The sequence below is a fragment of the Poecilia formosa genome, unplaced genomic scaffold, assembly GCF_000485575.1.
Source record: "Poecilia formosa unplaced genomic scaffold, Poecilia_formosa-5.1.2 Scaffold271, whole genome shotgun sequence".
Classification (NCBI taxonomy): Eukaryota; Metazoa; Chordata; class Actinopteri; order Cyprinodontiformes; family Poeciliidae; genus Poecilia; species Poecilia formosa.
The window spans coordinates 249,859-273,684 of NW_006800210.1; the positions used below are offsets into that span (position 1 = coordinate 249,859).

General features: G+C 35.4%; 1 protein-coding gene across 1 annotated transcript in view; it reads left to right on the forward strand.

The window, feature by feature from the left end:
• Nucleotides 1-23,826, forward strand: part of LOC103151121 (carboxyl-terminal PDZ ligand of neuronal nitric oxide synthase protein-like) — a 92,762-nt gene that overhangs the window by 34,280 nt on the left and 34,656 nt on the right. The window contains exons 2-3 of the mRNA XM_016681148.1: nt 14,117-14,209; nt 16,906-16,964. Coding sequence (XP_016536634.1) covers nt 14,117-14,209; nt 16,906-16,964 — 152 coding nt within the window. The remainder of the gene's footprint in view (nt 1-14,116; nt 14,210-16,905; nt 16,965-23,826) is intronic.

A 23,826-nucleotide genomic window follows, 5' to 3' on the forward strand; every position in this document is an offset into this window, starting at 1 on the left:
ACACACACACACACACACACACACACACACACACACACACACACACACACACATATTTATATATATATGTACTTTAACTTTGATTATGGCACACATTTGCTGTGGAATAGTTTTGATAGGCTTCTATGATGTCACAAGATCTATTTCCATTCAGCATTGCATACATTTTTTCCTAAAACTTGCGTTGATGATGGGAGAGTCTATCCATTGTTCAAAGGCTTTTCCAGCAAATCCCAAAGGTCATTTCGGATTATTAAAATCATGTCTATTCGCTAAATGCCAGAATTATGAGATGATTTACAAAGATTTTATTTATGAATTTGTCAATACATATTTGTACACAAATGTTTTTTTATACAACCTTCTAACCAATTTGGAAAAACTGATGATTTCATGGGTTTGCAAGCTTCTGATTAATTCATAAAGGAAGTACATGTGAATGTGTTGTAAAATACCAGCTCAACACACTGCTTACATTTGTGACATTGTGAAAAAACAAAACAAAAACAAAAAACTCTGTACTAAGCTAATTGTAGAATAAGGGACTGTTTTTTACCAACGCCAAAATAGCTGCAAAGTGTTGCAAGGAGAACAGCATCCATATTTTGGAGCCTGTTATAAATCCCTAATCTCAATCCCATTTGTTTCCAGAGATGAAAAGGTGTGTCCAAGCAAGGTGATCTACAAACCTTATTTGTTTCCATTCCTCTCGACTCATTTGTGTCAAGAGGAATGGACCAATATTCCAGCATATCATTGTCAAGCTGTTTGAAGGATACCCAACATGTTTGACACAAGTTGCAGAGATTAAAATACAACAATGCCAAAAACTACAGAGAGGTTTGTAATCTTAGGAATTTTCAGAAAAAGTAAAAATAATACATATATGAAAAAAAAAAAAAAAACTTTTAAATTGTCATTTGTCTGGCATTGGGAAAATAATATATAAAAGGCATACTCTTAACTGACAAAACAGAAAGCCTTTGGTCTGATTTGGTGCCAGGTAGTGAGAAAAACATGGTCATGTGTTTTTCTGTACGATACATATCTGGAAGTGGACAAGTTTTCATCCCTGTCTGATAAGGGAGCTTGATGCATTAAGATTTCATGAGAGAGCTGTAATAGTTGTTAGTGGTGATGGTGAGGAACGGACAAAGCTGAGTAGAATGGGTATTTTCTCAATTTTTTCTGTCTGGAGGTAAATAACAGTTGCTGTCACATTTGAACAAGTCTGAACCACAATAATGAACAAATGGTCTCTGCCAGACACAACATTGAATTTTATTGCTCTATTTTCCTCTGCTGTCTCATTCCCCTTACTGAGAAGAATGTACCAAGGGAGGAGTGATTTTAAGAGGACATATAAACATCCTACTTATTATGGGATAATGGCTGAGCTATTTGCATTTGTCCCCAGTAATGATGAAACATGGGAAATTGATCTGCATGCTGTTAACGATAAGCTTCCTGTTTGATTACATCATAAAAACAAACTTTGTATTTGTAAAATCAAGCATGTGATTTACCAATATATATACAACAGACAAAAAGAAAACATAACATAGCACTTCAAAACAGAGACATCATAGAATAACATCTATTTGTTAAAGTCCTTCTGTGGTCTGGTTCGCACCCCAAACTGCCTGGGAAAGTAATATTGTCTTCCAGTTAGAGATTCCGGTTCCCAGTGGAGTCATACTGCCGCTTTATCTCAACCTGCTTTCATTTTATTTGTTTTAGTAAATTATGTTGTCCCGTGTTCTTCACCACAATCACTTTCTTTTGTCCTGGCAGTGAAATACTTTGATAGATAAATATGTGTAGTTATTCATTTTATGTATTTCTACATTGTTTTCTGAAGAGATACAGATATGTATGGAGATAAAGAAGTATTTGGACAGATGGAGTGATTTATTTTAAAGTGGATTGCAAATTGTTCATAGTTGTACTACATACCAATCCTTTGTGCTAAGGCATTTTGGAAACTTGAAAACACATCTTGAAATGGTTTACCTTTGTTTTTTTCAAAGTTTAATTATTACTTGTTAAAAAAAGTAAAGTTCAATAAGTATTGGAGTTATTTGCTTGTCAAGCAATGCTTTTAAACTGACGCACAACTTTTTTGTTTTCATTACAAATGAATATTTAATATAAATGCAACTCATTAAGTGTCTGGTCCAGCTTTAAAGTACAGGTTCAGTTCTGTGCCAGACTGACAACACATTTATGAATCCAGGCTGTGCTTTGTTCAAGTAAATCTCACCGCACATTGGCAGGAACAGTAGACCTGGATGTGTTCAGACCCTTAATGGTGTCTTTGTCGTTTATTCGCGTCTGGGAAGATGAGAACACTTCACTGAAATGATGCCGTGCATGCAGAAGCTGTCATTTGGGCCGTATGACTCTGCTGGTGGAAGCATCAAGCTTTATTGGCTCATTTCAGCAGCACTGACTTGTGAGATGGATTTAGCAGTAATGGCGAATGAATGAATGGCAAAGCGAACACTAAGACTTCAAAATGCAAGGGAACCCGATTTAAAATATCCTTTATTTTATTGCACTATAATAATAATAACACTAAGTGCCAGTGGAATTGGCAGTGGGATAATTTGAATCTATAGCAATTTTGGAGATGGTGAATAAGGTCAGTATTTTTAGGAATGTGTACTCAGCAATTAGACAGAAATTACTCGCAGAAATTCGAAATCCCAAAATTTAAAATATTAAAGTTCATGTAATTCTTTAATTTGCACGTTTAGTTTTTTTATTCTGTGTACACCATGAAATACAAAGATAAATGTTTTTGCAGGTGGATGGATGAATGGAAGGCACCATTTCATAACAAAAGTTATCTTAAAGCTTGGAAGTTACTATTTGTCTCTTGTTGAAGCTTGTTTTGTATAAAATTTAAATATATACTATTTAATTTTTTTTATTGAAGTTGTATTTTATTTTAAATAGATATTTGATTTTGTTTTAAATTAAAATATGATGTATCTAATAAAACAACTGAAATAAACGGCTTCTACATGGACTCCCTTCATCATTTGGTGAATGCAGTCATTTGATAAAGTGTCTAACTTGTAAATTTAAATATAGTGTTTTAAAGAAATGTGTAGAACATGAATTATGCAAGTGGTTCAAACAAAGCAGACCAGTTTTTAAGAAAATGCAACTTTTTGTAATGATTCCAACACAAGTTATATTTCCTTTACTTCCATTTTGTTCAGAATAAATTGCCCAATTCACACCTTTTCATAACCGTCTATTTCTATGCTGTCCAGGTAAGGACGATAATTAAAAATGAACTGTTTAATAAGGAAGCACAGATTGTAATGTAGGTGACATAATGATAGAAATGTGCACTTAAAAACTAGTCGTATCTAAGTAAATTACTGTCCCAGTTTTTAAATGCTCCATCCTTTTACATCTTGCTTTTATGTTGAGATTTTTCTTCTTAACATCCAATTCCCTATTTAAAATTATATTTTAACAGTGTTATAGCAATGTTATGTGACATTCTGTACAGGTTTCAAACAACATCATTAATTAATATTAATTCTTGTAATGATGCCCTCCTGTGATTCGTTGATGTGCACTGTCACGATGTTCGTCATTATTGTCTGCCATATATTCTGCGGTTGAGTTAATTAAACTGCCAATTAAAGCTGTGAGGACATATAATCCTTTTCTCTGTCATCTATCAGTTTGTATTACGACAGTCAGTCAGAACAAACTCCCCTCACGCTGTGATTGAATTCTAGCCAAGACTGTCAGCAGAGGCTCCTCTTTGTAATTAGTTGTCTGCACTCTTGCTTTATTTTGCATCATGTTTGTAATTGTGTTTCTTTACATGCATTTTCTGTTTTAATGAGAATAGAGCTGCGATGCAAGAGTTGTTGCAAAGCTAAGAAAACTCAGTGTGTGTTTTGTTTTTGCTTTAGGCATCATTCTCTGGAGGTTTGATTAGGGGAGGCTTATGGCTAAGTCTTGGAGAAGCTTTGCATTGAAATGTGTAGAGCTGTGCAGTAATTTGAAATGAACAACAATGAGGAGAGAAAACTCGGTGTTGATGCAGTATCCATCCATGACTTCCTCAAATGGCAATATCGCTCCCTGAGGACCGGGTGATCATCGGTTCAACAGTTACAGTAACTCTGCTTTTGTTGAACTTGTGTGGCATTTTTTCCTGTTTTTTATTATTATGAAAGACTGAACAAAACCCATTGAAATTTCAGAGACGAGAGTGATCAGAAAAAGTTGATCTATAAATGTCTTTTAATTTAATCTTTAGACTAATTAACACCTCTCCTGGGTTCTATGATCACAAGTAGACGCTCCTTAATATGTAATTAAGGAGAATACAGTTCTTGTTCTGACTGACCTCCTGTAATTACATGTCCTTTTAAATTAAAACACTTTCTGCTGTGGTTGTTCTTTCATTTATTGCAAGAAAAATGAAAGACTGAAGTATTAAAGCTGCACTTTCATACATGCATCCATACATACATACTATCTTGCTTTGTATGAAGATCTAAGTGTGAAAAGTGCTGAAGGCATTTTGTGAAACAAACTCCTGTTATCTCGTATTCCCTATGGGGCACCCCTGATTTTTTTTATGGGCATTGTGTATCAGGATGAGAAATGAACATTCATAATATGCTATAAAGATTGTGTGACCATATTTTGATGAAAGCTGAATGCTCTTTATGCAATCTCTGAGTGTGCTATAGTGGTGAAAAATATCAGCTTAATTCAGTGGTGCCCAAAATCGGTCCTCAAGGGTCGGCATCCTGCAAATTTTAATTCTCTCCCTGGTGGTAGTAACAACCTTTTCAGCATATCAATGTTCTTCTTAGGCCATCTAATGAGCCTTCATTTGATTCAGGTGCATTAAACCAGAGAGAGAACTCAAAAAGATTTAAAAAGAGATTGCATCTCACGGGTTTTATCTGGTTAAATAAAGGTTATTATTAAGATTTTTTCTTTTTTTTTTCTTTTAGGTTTGACCTGCTGATTAGGATTTACTCATATTTTGTTTCTGTGTCTCGGAAACTAAAAAAATAAAAAAATAAAGTCATCCGTCTAAACTTTAGATAAATGTAACAGTTGATTGTAACAGTAGGTAATCATAAAAGGAAAAGATAGGGAGGAGAGTCTTGATGGAGGAAGTCCATTTTCATGCATCCACATTCACTGTCTTTTTATATGTTTCATTGTCATTACCTGTTAGCATTTTAAAGGGATTTGTTTTTGGTTGAACATACTAGCTGCCACCTGTGCATAAAAAAAAAGAAAAGAAGATCTTCTTTCTCTTTTTGAAGTTTTTCAACATCATCTATGGTCCCAAGCAGCCTCTGTAGATTTCTGAAGCCTTCAAATTCAAAGTCTTGTCTTTGGCAGGGTTCATCTTCCTTTAAAGGTCAAAGGAATAAAGACAGTTGCTTAAGATTTCACATTTATTGACAGAAATAGCACAGGAACTAGAAGATCAGGAGACAGGATCAGACGGTTACCTTTTCATGCCACACAGTGTGTAAGTCAGTCATTCGTTATCTTCAGTGCATGACAAGGGCGACTATCCGTTCTGTGGCCTAAACATGTCTTCTTTCGTGTAACCTAAGGTCTAAAAGGCAGGACGTCCAGCTGGAAGCCATTCAAGCCATACTGTTTTTTGACAGTTTCAAGGCAATGGGCGGCATTCATCCTTTTTTGTTGATTGTGTAAGAAGGCTTATGTTCAAGCACAATATTCAGCTATTCTGAGCATAGATGTATATAATCCACACTGGCCTCTTTAATAGGTACACCAGGTTGGAATCCCTTTTGCCTTCAGAGCTGCCCTAATTCTCCCTGGCATATTCAACAAAGTGTCAGTTATTTTTAATATAAATGGACATCTAATTTGTCAATTTATCTAATTTACATCCTAATCTGTTTTACCTGAATTTATTTGTGTTACCCTGGAGTGCATTTTTCAAAATGAGTTGTGCTCATGGCAAAACTTGGATGTTTGCAAAAAATTTGAAAGGTTTATGTATATAAAAAAAGTTGGAAATCAGAGGCAATAGTAAGACTTATGGACAGTTATCTTTAGAATTACAAGTTCATTACTTAGCTCTCTTATCTTGTGCCCAGTATCAAGAAATGCATTGGTAATGTATCACTACTGATCTGGAGAAATATTAGATTTTGTAAGGTTTGATATTTTTAAAATGAATAAGGATGTATAATTTCATAATGTCAAAGCAGCTTCAAAACTATTGGTTATCCACTCTGATTGTGTTTTGTCTTAGATGTGTTGATGAAATGAAATTGTTAAGCATGAAAACAAACTAATCTTTTTGACAAATGGGACGCATTAGCAGCCCCCATTTGTCTTTGAAAAATAAATCATTGAAGAAGTAGAAACGGACTCATCAGAGTATCTATAGTCTAGAATTGGTCTAATTTGTAGACAAGAATGACCCGAGTAAAAGGGAAAAAGAGACACATTAGTCCTTAGAAGTCGAAATGACTGTATGTCACTTTAGAGGTTTGTAGGTTTGTATGTATCCATCCAACATGGGCACAGATCCAGAAGAAGAACAGAGCTCCATCACACGTCAGGTGAAAAGTTTGGAGACAAGAAGCCTATTGGAAAGTAGCACAGTATTAGAAAAATGGTTTTAAAACCTCAGAAATCACCAGTTAAACTTCTTTTTTTTCCTCTCCCTGGATTGCATTATGTGGTGAACATGTCTAGACAGTATTATAATTCATCAAGTCTGATTTTTTTTTTCCTTTTTTTTTTTTTTTGAAGCAGGATCTCAGAAATCTTCTTTGCCAGCTGTGCGTAGTTTTGATGAACACATGCTGATGCCGAGCAACACAACAAATGGCAGCTACAATACGTCAAACTCAGAACTGACTGAACAAGCTTAGAGGAGCTTACAGCAGCAAATCCCTGTAGTTCTTTGCATCATGCCCCTGAAGCAATAAAAGGTGCAATTTCTTTCTTTCACGAGACCTTTTCTTATATTTTACAGGATCGAAAGTTTCCCCAAAACTGCAGAAATCAGCTGCATGTCTGTGTGTGCATGGTTTCATTCATTTGCTGATTCAGGCTGAGCATTTGTTTTCAAGTGAATGTGTGGAACCTTTTCATCAAACAACTGCTGGAATTCTTTTTCTTGGCGACACAAGTTTTTTGTTTTGTTTTGTTTTGTTTTTTTTCCTCACCCAAAAGGTTTCTTTCATTTTATTTGGTTAGTTGAGAAGATTTCATGCCTCTTTGTTTTGAAGTGCTGACGGCATGAAAATACATTTTTGTCTTTTGGATTTTTACCAAACAATCTTTTTTTTTTTTTTTCAAAGTTTCTGACAAAGAGCTGAGTAATTTATTGAATTCAAGTTGTCCTCACAATATCAGTGTGTTCATTACTGCAATAAGCAATTGATTGGATGCAATATTTGGTCAGATATATACTATATCTTACCTCAGGGGAATTCATTTTCTGGATGATGATATTGTATTCGGAACATTGAATGAACTCTAACTGTTCTTAATGCCCACATCTGATAATAATAAATATGATATTTATTCTACTTTGCTACATGATTCCTGAAAAAAACATTTGGCACTCCTCAAAGGTTGTGTTCAATATCAAAACAATAAAAACCTCTACTGAGTGAATATGTATTCACATAACGCCTGTCCTGTGTGGGCAGAATCCTCAAATGTGTTCTGTTTAATCACAGGATTTTTGTCATATGCAGATAAATAATTGTTTTAGTTTTGAAGTTTATAGCTTCCTTTGGTTGAGTGAAGACTTGATATGATTAGACTTTAATTTACAAGTTATTTCTGCGTACCGCTAAATTTTAATCGCAGATTTAAGATAGGTTTTGTTGCTCATTTCACATCATTTTAAAAGAAAAACAACTAGCTCTTAACTTGATGTAAAAAAAAAACATAAAATGTAAAAGCATGTTATTTTATCTATGCCAATATTTGGAAGAAAATGTTTTGCATTGCCATAGTGTAGTTAAAATAGTTTTAACTTATGATGTCTTACATCATTACCTTTGTTGTTAGATTGCAAATGCGTATGTGATTATTACATTAATGTGTGCGCATTCATGTTTGACAAAACCACTCTATACATTTAGGAGAAAATTTTGTTTTTGATTCCATGACAGAACTGCATTACTAAGATTGATGAAACTTGATGGGTCCTATAGCATCTTGAACACAAATGGTTTTGGAAAATGAAATGCCTTTTATAAACAACCTTGCCTGAGATTGAATCAGCCAGCGGCCTGTGGAGGAAATGGGAAGAGGGGAGGGACGGAGAGATGTGTAAAGAAAAGATAAGAGGAGGTGAGGAGTGTGTAAGGAGCAAGAGAGAAAATAGGAGGTGTATGATCAAGCGAGAATGTGACAGGAGGAGCCAGCCACTTCATCATATTTGTATCTGTATATATGGGCCAGGGAACAAGTGTTAAGAATGACTGAGTGGTCAGGCAGGGCAAATTAGCAAGGACTCACTGGAATGTGCAGCATTTAAAATGAAATCTCAAGACGGATGATAAAAAGACAAACTTCAGTTCAAGTTGACCATATGAAATTAAGAGAAAATGTTGAAAGTTTCTCTTTGGCGAGAAAAAGAGATACATGAGATGGCGGAAAAGATATATGAGCTTCCTTCGTATATTGTGGAAAATGGATTTAATCAACAGATACAGAGGCAGGTCTTTATTGCACAGCAATGGCCTTTGTGAGCATATCCTGTAACTGATTTCAGTCCATTGACTTCTTCTCCTTGCAGTAAAAGAATGTGATTTCATAAGAAAATATTGATTAAATATTGGGTTAACAAAAAAATAAGAGTAGTGGTGCAGTAAATTTTAACAACATATACAATATCGAATATGTGTATCTAAAAAAAAAAATACCCACAATGTTGCTTTGATTGTGAGTGATTTATTTGAATAAACATTATAGGTTTATTCTGTGGTCTGATAAAAGTTGTGTAATGTTAGAAGTTAAAGCTAAACCAATCAGAAGAACATTGTAACTGTACATATTGCAATTTATGTAGATAATGATAACAGAAAATAGAAAAAAAATATTGAATTAAATTATTATTGTTGCAATACTCAAAGGTATATTGTTGTTGCATGGTTTGATTTTGTGCAGCAGAAATAAAGAAACTGGATAGATATGATCCCGGCTTCCAAATATAAGGTGAATATAGCACTAGTGCTGAAAAGATCAGTGAAATTGATATTTTGTGACTCTAAATGTGTTTTTCTTCTCTGTAAATGTAAAGTGATCATTGAAAGTGCTTCTGAATGTCAGCATCCTGATAAACACATAGCACACACAGCTAGCATTATAACTTTTTGTCATAGGGATAGACTTGTTTTGAACATGAAAGATAAACTGAGGAACATAGAAGTAGCTGCCAACAACAGCAAAACAAGAAAGCATCTCTATAAAGGTTGTAGTGAAGCAGGGGGTAAAAGAGTTTAAAAATGTGCCTCTTCTCTCTCCAGGAGTCGTTCAGTTTCTTCCTGAGGTGAAAAATAGAGACAGAAAGCTTTATTATTGTACTAGTGGCCCAATTTGTACACTAACTGCTTCGACTGCGGTGTGGTTTTTGCTTCTTCATGCCATTTGAAGTTTTTCCCTGGGTAACGTCTAATAACCCTATGCCCTAATCTTTCAACAGCTATTTTGTCTTGTCTGTTTGGAAGCTTTCAGTTTCCCTGAAATGGTTCACAACATTCATGAAGTTATTGTAATTTGTTGTCTATTGAGCCAATACAAAAGAAAAAAAAAAGCTGGACTTAGTTTATAAAGACAAACTTTTTGTGGTGTATTTTGACCAAATCTCAATATCAGCCTGGTGTAAATTTAAATAAAATTCAAATAAAACAATTTAAGTTGGGTTTTATGAAGCTTTAAATTGAATTCTGTTCATATTATTAGACATGTAGCATTAATCTACAATTAAAAAAAAGGTCTGTTGTTTCTGCATGGATGCCATTTCTTCAAGGAATACAAACTAATCAAACAAAATGACCCACCCTTCAGTTATTGTATGCAGCTTGAACATGTTTCCCAAGCTCTTTCTGTGAAATATTCTCCATGCTCTACATTTTGAGCAGAGGATTCTCTGCAGAGGTTAAAAGCTTGTGGTTTTCATCTCATTGAGCAGCAGTGCAACAGTATACACTTTTAAGAATTTGAATTGGCATAATAGTGAACTTAATGATCTGAGCTTTAATTAAGCTTCATATTCCATCTACCTTAGGCTATTCCTCCTCGGCATTCTCTTTGTCTTCCTTCGTCTCCTTTCATCACATTCTCCTCATTCTTTTTACAGCTCCTCTCTTTCCCATTCCCTCCCTCTAGAGAGGATGTCATTGAGATAGATGTGTGCTCATGATTGGTCAGGGGAAAACCTTGGTGGTTAAAATGCACCAGTTTTGAACAAATTGACTCAGTGTATTTTATTGTATTTATGAGGTCCGGAGTTACAGTCTGCACTGTACTCAGGAGGATTACTGCATTGGGACAGAATTGTTGAACCACATCAGTTAGATGGTTAATTCAAGATGAAAAATGTGTTTTCTTGTCTTTTTTCCCTTTCTTTTCCCCTCTGTTTTTTGCTTGAAGGATAAGGAGTAGAAGTAGACGTGTAGGTGTAATGATTTAGTGCGAGAAACGGGATGCAAATTCCATGATTGTTCTTGTGGTGCTCATGAGCCACACGAAGAAATCGCTCAGCTGCAACCGAATATGTGACCTGATTTTGTGTGTGTGTGTGTGTGTGTGTGTGTGTGTGTGTGTGTGTGTGTGTGTGTGGTTTGTAACCAGGGTGTGAAGATCATCCCTGCCTCTTTTTGAGTGGCACAGAATTTTGTGAATTTTTGCAGGACTGGATCATACATGATAGCACAAAAAGTCATGCATAAAGTTGAAGATTTCAAAAACAAGGAAATACAATTACTGTGGTGCAACTTTTAAATACATCACTGCTCCAAGTTTGACAGAGATATCCATTGGTTTAGATGCGTTTGATCAGGACTAGATCTGAAAGTTGGTTGTTGGAAGACTGGAGTTGGGGTTAAGGAAAAGTGTATTTATGAATGATATACACCCACTGGAGGAAACTTAGATTTATTGTGGCTTGAGCATGAATCAAAATCTCTCATATATCAGGGTTGAAACAGGCCAGGCAGGGACAGGATCGAAATTATATTGGAATGGAGTGTAATTCAAAGTTTTCAGACAGTAACGTTCAGTTTAAACGCTTTACACATGAGATTTGAGTATTTTTATGACACAAGTCCTTCAAATACGTTGTGATTACTTTAATGAAATATTACAATAAAAACTAAACAGATGGAGAAACAGAAATAGACACTATTCATTCGGTCTTGTTGTAAAATGATCTCAGTTGTCTGCTGGCTTTCTTGCTTGTGTCTTCATTCCCATGTGAATTTGTCCTCGGAGTCATAAACCTTTATTTCTCTCAATGAGTTGCGGTAATAAACAGAACTGCAGGTTGGAGCTTTTACCAAAAGACCCCATTGGGACGTGGGATGATCACTGAGGGTTCCAAAATGAAGCCTCATTTATGGAAACAGGAAATAGACTCTCAAGAATCCACAATTACAATACGTGGTCCAAGGACAGGAACTGCAGCTGTTGACTTGTTAGCTTGATGGATGAGCTTATTCCTTTACACCATTAATACCCGTTTGTTTACACAAACGTTGATAATCTTTCATGGTAGGGCATTTATGGGCCTTCACATTTTTGCACTTTTTAGCAAAACTCGTTTCTATAATGACCAGCAGCCCATTTCCTTTCTTCTGTTTTCACCATCAGCAGTGACGTATTTAGGCAGCAACAGCTCCCCATCTATGAGCCATGCTGTAGATATGGATCTGGACTGTGTTGCAATCCATCTTCATGGCTCATTAAAAATTCTGAGCACCCTGCCTGTTACTCAGGTGCTACGTTTGAGGGGCAAACCCCATTGGAATGAACCCCCGTCGTTGTGAAATGAATATTTGCGCTTTCCCCAAGTGTTGCAGCAGTTGCAATACAAATCACATCTCTGCTGTGTTATTGCGGTGGAAGCTGAAGGCACCAGGGAGACTGTGCGATGGTCGGTATGGATTCAGTGATATTGCCTGTTCAGTGAGGAATAGACGGCTTATTAGACATAAGTGCTCTCTCTTGTATTATGGCGCACACACTTAACCAGTCAAATGTTGTGTGATGTATTTTTTTTAATTGCTTCTGTAATCATTTCAGTGGAGGTCATTCATGCAGCCTATCAGGCATTTAAAACATGTTTATGCAGCACAATCATCATTGCAGCATATGCCGACATGTTCATTAGACTAGGTATCAAAGTCATAAGAACATCTTTGTAGATTAAAATTGGAGAATCAGAAATTGCTGTGACAAATCTCTCATACTGACAAGATATTACAGAAAATATAAGTGCATAGTGCTGTGTTTCTTCACACGACTGAAGAAAATTCCAGACAGACACGAAACTATTTTAAAAATTCAAAGACAAGCATCTAAAGAAAACACTGTTACTTTAATTTGCTGGTATGTACGCTAGGTACAAGTAGCTCTTCAGACGCCATCAATCAGTACATCTTACTGACACTTTGCAGGCAAGAGATCATCTTTTAAGTACAAAAATATCAGGCAGACCTAACTAGAAGCAAAGGACAGCAGTATGCACATAATTTCCAGAGTGCAAACACATCAGCTTGGCATGTCAGGTTATTTAAAATGTTTTTTAAATGTATTTTTTACACCAAAGTTGCAACCATCCTTCAGCACACAGTGTTGTTTCCATGCAGTGTGTGCAACGCAGCTAGCTGGAGTGCAGCACAAAGATCTGGGTGCAATTTAAATACATTACCAGTAAATACCAATTGTTGTTTTTATATGATTTTACAATTTCAATGCTGTAAAAGCATATGAGAACTGTGGAAATATTACTGCCTCCCAAAAGCACCTTATATCAGGTACATGAACCTGAAAATAGAATATTTTCCTTCTGTTCTTTTCACTTCTGGAAATGGTAGAAACATCCAGGCAGAGCCGCATGCAAACACACCTTGATTCTCATAACTGTAGCAGTCAGGACTTTCCCAGCAAACACAGCAAGGAGTTGATTGGGCTGCTTCACTGTGATGTTCAAGCTTCTTGTGCTCCATCTTAAGCAGTGCTAACAAGCCACTGAGTTATTTTGTACCCTCTTATCACGTCCATAATCCTCAATATAGCCGCAGACAGACATAAAATCACTGTTTGACACTTTGTGACAAAATGTCCATTTGTCCTAAAAACTGAACATGCTGTACAATTTTATTTTGTTTACTTTTATTTTCCGTGTTTAAATGTGGCACATATTTAAAACTGAATCTGTTTTCTGTAGAGCAGCAGTTATTATTGAGACAAACCTTCAAACATAAAGCATTGTGTAATACTGCTTTTATAAGAACAGAACATTTATTTGGAAAGGAAAGAGAAAGAGAAAACCAATAATAAAATCAATATGTAGTACACAAAGTGAACACACAGAGCAGTGTGAATGAAGATTAGTAGCTAGGGTTGATGGACTGAAAGACAAAAATATATACACCTTTCTTTTGTATTTATGAAATGGGTCGATTGAATTCATCATCAATGAAGAACACAAACGTACCTTAAATTTATTATGTAGCCACATAATAATTTGGCATTGGTTAGCTTTGTGTTTAGATTTTCTGATATTTTCAGTTACTTCCCTGGTATATAATTATATTACTACAAAAGTTACAACTTTTTTTGAGTTGCCTTTGATTAATATCAACTGAAACATTAATTTTAGTCTGTATTCTAACTTTTTCTTTATTATGTCACTGCAATTTAATGCTGTTTGTTTGTTTTATGTTTTTATCATGCCAATCATCTTTAATTGCCTTGTTGCTTGATTGTGCTACACAAAGTTACCTTGAATAAAATGGACTCTGTTCATTTGCTTGCTCGTTTTGTCATTATTTAGCTGAACCAACCTGACTATCTTCCATCCATCTGTTTCTTTTTGCAGTATGAGTTTAAGGTGAAAAACATCAAGAAGAAGAAAGTTCACATCGTTGTGTCAACAGACGGAGTCAAGGTTACCTTGAGAAAAAAGAAAAAGGTGAGTGATTTTATTTTTGTCCCTCTCTTTTGCTTTTGTCCATTGAAAGCAAGAGATAATTAAATTAACATCTGCGTGGATCAGTGAATGTTGCTCTGTTTTTTGTTGGATTCTATTAACATGAAGTGGTGGCCTTTTAAATTCCAAAAAATCAGAACTTCAACACCACTACTGTATATATACAGGTGCTGGTCATAAAATTAGAATATTGTGATAAAGTTCATTATTTTCCATAATGTCATGATAAAAATTAAATTGTCATATATTTTAGATTCATTGCACACCAACTGAAATATTTCAGGTCTTTTATTGTTTTAATTTTGATGATTTTGGCAAACAGCTCATGAAAACCCAAAATCCCTGTCTCAAAAAATTAGAATATTATGAAAAGGTTCTCTGAACGAGCAATAAAAATAATCATCTGAATCAACAAAGTAACTCTAAACACCTGAAAAAGATTCCTGAGGCCTTTAAAAACTCCCAGCCTGGTTCATTACTCAAAACCGCAGTCATGGGTCAGATTGCTGACCTGACTGCTGTCCAGAAGGCCATCACTGACATCCTCAAGCAAGAGGGTGAGAAACAGAAAGAAATTTCTGAACGAATCGGCTGTTTGCAGAGTGTTATATCAAGGCACCTCAGTGGGAAGTCAGTAGGAAGGAAAAAGTGTGGCAGAAAACTCTACACAACGAGAAGAGGTGACCGGACCCTGAGGAAGATTGTGGAGAAGGGCCGACTACTACTACTTCAAATTGAGTAGTAGTTATTAAGAGTATGTATGATTTAGGAATTTGTCCTGTTTTAATTTAATTAATTATGCAAATTATTTATGCAAATTTGATTACAACAAAATACAGAAAAAAATGATTTGGGCTGATTAGATGTCTGCATGTGTCTGATAATTAATACTTGCAGGCATCTAATCAGTCAAACATGGGGCATAGATGGGTAAATAGCAGGCGTACAACTTGTCTATAACAACAGAGAGCATAGAAAACGAGTATAATTAATTTCATATTTTTAATCCACCGGCAGCCCTGAGTCGGACTCTGCAGTTTCTAATGTCTACCTCTTCTGATGTTTGTTACAAAAACATAACTTTGAGCACGTCTATCCTTAGACATTTAAAAACTTTGTAAAATATGTATTACCCATTTGAATAAGTATTTAATCACACACTATTTATTCAAAATTTTAGCACATACAGGGACAGAAACAGACTGAGCAGAATTAAGGACTTATCCTTTATTCAATCCCACAAATCAATGAGTAGAGCTGAGGAAGTATGTCTGAACAAGGTTATCAAGCAATTTGTATAGACTTTCTGTCTAAAGGAATGGGCCAAAACTTCAATCTCTAATATTGATCTTGTTCAATATTCAGACAAATATAAATAAAGACATCATTAACAAAATATGCAGCTCAGAATTTCTTCCCCAATTAAAGAGAACTGAAAAAAAAAAAAGCACCTACACTGAAGTTGGGAAACGTTGCTGGATTTGTGCACGATGTCTCGTCCACGGTTACTATCAGCTGGGCTGCCGTTTTTGAGGAGCAGCATTTTCTGAATTCCTTTTATTATAGACTGAATGATTAATGTTTTGTTCAAGCTCTTCGTTGAAACTAGTGAAAGAGCGGAAATGAAAGGAGCTGAAGGAGTTCAGAGATGCCAGTAAACCTAAAGGAAACAGGAGTGGTGGTGCTTATTGTCATCTAATGAGTTGGAACAATTGCTTTCAGCACACCACACAAAGTTTACAGTGTTTGGAAAAATCATAAAAATTACATTATATAATTTTAATACTCAGTTAATTTTCACTTTTTTTTAATGTCAAAAAAATATCTGGTAAAACGATCTGATAGGTATAAAAAAAAAACATAATTACGTGCAAAATGTGAAAAAAAACAACAACAAAAACAAACAAAAAAAAAACAAACAAAACAAATTAAAGCCATTAATAGATGATTTGCCATAACCTGCTCTTTTGCCTTCTAAAATCTGAAATGTCACGTTCCAGCCAGTGAGCTATTTACATCTCAGAGGATGGCAGGAGGACTGACGGGTTGTGGATGAGAGCTATTGAATGACTCAAGTCAACAAAGCCCTCTGTGGAGACAGAAATCAATATGAATAATTCCTGTGTCCCTGTGGGTTGACATTTTGATTGTGACCTTAAACTGAAAGGTGGATTTAATCAAATGCGCAAATAAAAAATAATAATGAAAAGCACACATCAACTCTTCTTAAGTATATTTCTTTATTTACACTGGTTTTCTTCTATTACATGTAATTAGGGGCGCGTCTTTGCATTTGTCCCTGAGACTCATGCTACCCTTATTTTTATTTTTTTCACATTACATTTACCAAGTACAATCTACTTTATTTTGTAAGCATTGCATACTTGTGAAACTAAAGAACAATGATAAAAGTTTTTAAAAATGAAATGCATCACAACTGCAAACACACAAGCACATAACCGTCTGCTCTGACAGCCCAACCAAATAGATTATTATTCAGAAAGAAGCCAGGAGGTGAATGCAAAGGGTAAAAATGGACATTATCATTTAAAAATTTCATTTTAGAAGAGTGTGCTACCTTATGTTGTCCCTCCTGAATACATTTGTGGTTGTACAGTGATAAAATGTGAAAAAGGTTTTAGAATTAGGCCTAAATGAAGCTTCTGGTTTGCTTACAGAAGAAAGAGTGGACCTGGGATGAGAGCAAGTTGATTGTAATGCAGGATCCAATTTACAGGTAAGATTACCTGAGTGTCTGCTAGCATAACGTTAAATTAACCTCATCTAATAAGTGGAGTTTTTAAAAGCTTTTCCAAACAGCGGCAGTTCTTTTGCTTTCCTTCCCCAAAGGAATTTTATCTGAACTTGATTAAACATTTTGTGCTGGTTCAAAAATGTAGGCGTTTTTTCACACCTACCTTTTGACATTTTGGAGAAACAAAGATATGGTGGCTCTTTGATGTTCACTTTTACTGATCTCTTAGAACAATGTTTTATTGAAGCACTCAAGATTGTGGAGGAGATTGTACGCAACACAATACATTTTGTGGGTGTGTGTTTTGACTAAGACACTGAAAAATACCACATCACTACAACATATAGAAATAATAAAAAATACAAATATGAAAATGTTCAGAAAATGTGTTTAGCAAGCTCCGATTTGTTGCAGATAAACGTACTAAAACCTTTCATCTGATTGAACTCATTGACTGAAAATTGTAGCTTTTTTTTTATTTACATTAGATTTTTCCACAATGTTTTAATTCTGTATTTCCTTTCCTTTGACTTATTTTCTCACTTCCAAATTTTTCTCTGCATGAGTTCTGCAATTTGTTGAATCTTTTTATCGGGGTAAAGTCATATTTTGTCAGACATCTGACAGAAAACGGTTAGCCTTTCTCAGATGCCGTGTGTCTCACTTATGTAAACGGTTATTGCACAACTCCAACATTATCTGCAAGCTGCATATGAAATGAATGTTTGATTGAAAATGTTAAAATCTGTATTCAAAAGTTTGTGGAGGTGTTAAAGTTGCATTAACAACGCAGCCCATGTACAGAGTTCAGACTGATCGAGAGATAGATGAGCAGGTACACTTAGTGGAAACGTGTCATGAGAATTTAATTACAAGCGTGTTTATGTAGTAGGAGGGCATATCCATTAGCCTGACATGCCTGCAGGCTGTCCTCATAACTCAAGGCTATGGCTGTAGCCATAATCTTGAGTTAATTCAATTCATTTGCTGCAGGGGTGTTGACCTTTAAATCAGCTCTCTGTTGTCTGTCAATACACACAAGCATAAAGTTTCACCGTCCCAAGACGCAGTTTATGATGGACCTATGCTTATATATTTATATAAAAATGACTGATGGGTGTTTTAGCATGTCCAACTCAAAGACGTTGTGACCTTTCTGGTTTTGATGGAAGGACGGAAGTGTACGATTGAAGCAGTAAATACTGTTTATATTCCATAGAGAAGAAAGAATAAAGTTGAAACCTGTTTGTGCCACACTTTAAATTCTGCATTCGCGCACACTGACACACCCCCTCCCAGCCGGTACAGCTCTGAAGCGCATCCGGGAGCCCGTTGGGGGTTGGGGCTTTTGGAAATGATTCTGTCAGAAAGATGGATTCAGCCCTGCTGTCTGAGTGAACATCTCTGAGCTTGGGAGTTTTGTTTGGTTGGAGACACTGTGACTTGCGCCACACATTTTTCTTTAATTTTTTTCCCCCTCTTTCACTATTACAGTAACAAAGTTCTCTAAAAAGAGGTGGACAAGTGCAGGGACAGAGAGAGTGAGGCGGCGTGTGATGGGTATGCCGTATCCATCAGTCACTGTTTCTTGTTAAAGTGAGTCTGACATGTCCTGAGATCTGTTTGAGTGAGTTACAGGATGATTGTCTCCACTATTCCCTTATTCTTTCAATATGGACCTCTAAAGTCATTCTTTAGTTGCTTGAAGACATTTACATATTTCCAAGGCTGACATGAGTTGGATTGTCTTTAGTTTGTCCAAGTTTAAAAAATTCTCTACAATGGAGTTTAATAACAACGGTCTTGACGGATGAATGAGTAGATTTGTATGGCCAGAGGGCACCATGAAGCCTGAATTGTCTGCTATTGCATTCATTTTTGTAACTGCAATTCCATGACAGGTTCATGATGACTTTGACCTCTTCCTGTCAAATTTCTCTCATCACTTTAACCAGTTTGACTCATTTATTGCATATTAGCTTTCCTTTTTTTTTTTTTTTTTTTTTACAATTCTGTTTACAAAGTCTTCATCATTAATTTTATTTGTTGTTTCTGTTTTTTTTGCATATTGGATAAAGCAAAATGTTGACGGGGGAATATTAGTCTTTTATTTATTAGTCTGTTAATATAATTATATGTCAAGGATGAACATTACATATATGTTCTTTTCCCAACATATTTTTTACAGGATTTTAAAAATCGTCATCAAAAAATCGGTGTAGAAAATATTAACTATAGCAGTGACAGCATGACAACAGACAACAACAAAAAAAATTATATTTATTTTTGTGTCCAGTGTTTTGTAAAAAGTGCTGATCTTTGAAAATGTGACACATTTTACCATAGCTGTGATTTACGGATTCTCTTCTAGAAGCCTTAATACTGTTTAATTTATCTACGGAGTAAACACATCACTCCCAATGTGCCATTTACTCAGCAGCGCGAGTAAATGGCACAATTCTCAAACTTGCATTTAGTTTGAGAATTGTCAGATGCACCAACTCTTAATACAGGGTGTCCAAAGTTGGTTCTAACATGTCCGTAACCTGCATGTTTTAGTTTCCTTCCTGCTTCAACGCCCTAGTAGTAACCACCTCCTCAGCATGTTGATATTCTGCAGAGGACTGCTAATGAGCCGTCAACTGATTCAGCTGAGTTGCACCAAGAAGAAAACTAAAACACGCAAGGACGACTGACGTTGGACACCCATGTTTTCATGTGTACAAGTTAAGCAATGAAACAACCTTTTTCAAACTTAGATCCATTCAGGCTGTTGTGTAAATATTGCATTTCCTGTGTGTGGTATTGAGTGGTGTGTTTCAGAGCTTAATTTCAAATGCTGACCCCTCATTGTAAAAGGGAGATCCGGCCATATAAAGGCTGTGAATTAATTAGAAGGCTTCATAGGGTCATTTTATAAAACATTGTGTAAATTAAACCTTTTGGCTCAAAGTATGAATAGTATGTTTCAAAAGGCTAATCTGATAAATATTCATTTGTGTTTATTTTTATGAATGTGAGGGAAAAAATGCATTTCAAAGACCCTGGGTGGTTTTAAACACTCCTGTGAGGGACTGTTGTTTTTTTTCCAGTTGCTGAAGAGCTGGATGCTTTAAATCTGAATTATTTGTGAGGGTTTCCTAAATGCTTAGCATATTTCTTTTTCTAAATATTCTTTTTTTTTCCTTTTTTTCTTTCTTTTTCTTTTTCTAAAGCTGAAAGCTGCCTGACACTGAATCTGTCCATCACTTCATATGAAAAAAGAAAAAGAAAAAGCTTGCTGGTATGTGGGTGGCACTACCATCATGTTCAGTAAGATCTATTGTTCAGTTTAAGCCCTTCCAACACCGATAGATGTAGTCTGATAATTGGCTGGTAATTCTTGAAAAAATACAAAGCTGATATTTAAAGCCAAGAGTCTTCAGAAGCAGATTTTTGTCCATCATCCTGGTATTAAATATCAGATAATTGGGGGATCCGGAGAAACTATATTGGAATTTCAGAGTAAAAAATCAGGAAGAGCTACTGTGGAGATTTCCTTTTAAAAGGTGGCTTTATATTCCGGTTGATGTGCATACTGAAACTACTGTGGACAGTTGCTTGCAATTGCTTTTCTAACAGATAGACATGATTAAATCTTTGGCTGCCATGTTAAATAAGCAAAATAAATCATGCTCGATGATGATTTTGGGAACATGGAAATGGTATTGAGGTCACATGAGTTTCCTCTTCTAGAAGTGACTAAAGCTCTCTTTTTAGATTTGTAGCATTCATCATTGCTTATGTAATACAATATAATACAATGATCTTTTTACTGGCTTTGTCCATTGTCTGCTTTGTGCTGCACTCTAAAGCAGCATGTTAGATAGTTTTGGCTGTCAGTCACACAAAAACGGCTGTTTAATCAGAGCACTTTCATATCATCCTATGCTGTGCTGACTGTCGGATTTCTTTTTTTTTTTTTTTTTCTGAACAAAATCTTTTAAATTAAATAAAACCCTTCAAGCTAAAGCAATGCATTTATGGAGAAAAGTTGCAGTTTCTCTAAAATGTGTTTATTAATCTAATGCTATATTTAAATCATTTAAGTTAAAAGCAAAACCAAACCATGATTATGGAGGCACATCATGTGCATAAAGTTTGTTTAATGTCATGTCACATCATAATCAGATTTAAATGTGTTTTTTTTTTGTTTTTTTAGCTCAATCCTTCTCTTAAAGTTAAATCATAAGCAAAGACCCTAACTGATAAAAGTGAGACCTTTGGTGTGTGGCGATGTTATGTATCTAAATTGGTTTCACACAATTTGTTTGCATATTGTTTTCAGCTGAGTGCTTGATGTGATCTCCTGAAATTAGACATGAGACCTGTTGCAGATGAGCTGTAATTTGTTTTAAAGATGAGATTCAGCATGAGAGAATAGATGTGTCCTTGACTTCTTAGCTGCACATATCTGTCTGTCTTGATTTACTTCCTCAAGTAGAGGAGTTAAATAATATTGTTGTCTTTTTTTCATGAGCTATGGTATGAGCAGGAGATGAAAAGATAGATTTGAATCTTATTTCCCACAGTGTAGCTGCTGCTCCCAATCATCATGGCAAAGAATTATGTAGTCAAAAACAAAAGCCTGCACTGGCAACAGACTTAAATTTTAGACAAGAATAAAGACAGCTCTTGTTCTGGTGATACAGAACCTGCATAGCCAGTAATAACATCCCCAACATCCCATTTACCCAAGTCCAGTCCTGTCCACAAAATGTATGTATTTGACATAAATATCATATTACAGCAATATATAAAAAACAAGTTAGTTGTTTTTTTTTTACAGGGTTTTTACACATTTTCCCTCGAGGTATCAACAAATGTGGAGGGCATGGTAAAAGAAAAACAAAAACCCTGAAGCGATTCGAACGAAAAGGACTGGATATAAAATGTTTATGGCTATCTTTTTTTCTGTTGGGTTTGAGACCAAGGTTCAGCGATGTCAGATTTTTAACTGACATCGCTGAACTTATTTTTGTATGAAGCCCCACAGTCTATCGACTATCACTTGTAATCACTATAAATCCTAGATATAACATTTTAGAACAGAATTAGGAAGTGACTGTTTTCGATGGAAAGTAAAAACCAGGGAAAGGTTGGACGGTTTTTTCGTTATGTGTGTGTACATGTCAGTCCTGGTTGTAACTTCCCTGGGCTTCAGCTGTGGTAATTGCTGTCAGCCTCCATGAAGCCGCCCGCCCTCGCCGCCTGTGAACAGTCTGTCCTAAAACTGCTCAGCTCTGCCCCTTCCTTCTTACTTCAAACCTTCCAGAGAGAAATTCACACCCAGCCAATTAGAGTCAAACTTCTGTTTGTGTGTATGTCAGAAACTCCCTGATTATCTGATATTTGAAACATGTTCTGATGTAAAGTATGCACACACACACACAAGCACATTTCGCTTTGATATTTGAACTTATTACACACAAATGCACACCATGAAGATTTTCCCCGACGCAGTATTACCTAATACAGTCTCTGTCTTAGCTGAAGCTCAGCCTTTTGTACTTTTAGATCACAGCCTAATCGGGCTACATTTGATGAAATCTTTTAGCGTATTAACTGTACTGAAGTAAATCTCTGGGGGGAGGGGAGAGAAGGAAAGAGCAAGAGATTTCCACTGAACTGAAACACCCTTCAATGATACCATCTGATAGCTCTGTTCCCCTAATGCACACAGAAACAATCAAGCAGTTTTTGTATCCATAATGTTAGTGTAATGGAAATCAGGAGCAATATATGTATATGATTTTTTTTTTCCTTCTGATAGATTTATACACCAGAAAAAAGTATAGAAGGTCTATGTATTACTTTGAGTAGTGCAAAGCTTTCAAAAGTAGTCCCTTTAAATTAATCAATAAGACATGAACTCAGTACCAAAAGTTGCTTTCTCTTAGCTTCTTTAAACTTTTTCAACAAACTTACAAAGGTTAGAGGAACGACAAACAAACCAACATTTCAATATAACTGATTTCTCTGTGTAAGTTTGTTGAAGCACAGTGCAGGAAGAAGTAGACTTTCAAGTACATTAAGTAATATGGGTAAGTGGGTTGAATTAAAATTAATATCAGTTATTTCTTCCTTTATTTGAACATAAACTAGACAATTTTATTCATAAATGGCTAATTTCAAAATCTTTCTGCTTTCTTGTTTAGATTGAGAATGGTAGAAAAAAAAGCATGACAGGAAAGTACTCATCCAAAATACAATGTAATGGAGGCTCAACAAAAACAATCATCACGAAGAAAAACAATAGAGCTTTTATCGCAGCATAAAAACAGTGATGATTATTACTGTGACATTTTAGAGTTGGCATCTGCTTTTGTTTGCCTGACAGAGATAAACGTAATGTTACCCAAATGTCCAACATGTTTGCAAGTAGGCCTGCAACTAACCAGTAATTGATTATTCTGTCAGTTATTCTGATGACCAATCAGAATTACTCATCATATCTAGAATGTGCTTTTTAATCTTTTAAAAAGCACATTGTGCAGATTTTTTTTTTCTTTTGACCACTTAAGCCTTTTTATAGAACATTAGAAATGCAAATAAACAAACATTTCAATTCCTTTGTAAGTATAAAATTTCCTTGCCTAAGATGCAATTACATAGTGTTCCTTCATGTACGCTTGATCCTTTGTTGCAAAGCATGCATCTGGAAATTAAAGATTACTACTAACATCAACATGTAAATAGCTCAGCCCTTTCTGCGTGACCTAACATCAGTACACTGTAACTAACTGATTAAGATCTGGAAAGCAAAAGGTGGTTTTATATATATATATATATATATATATATATA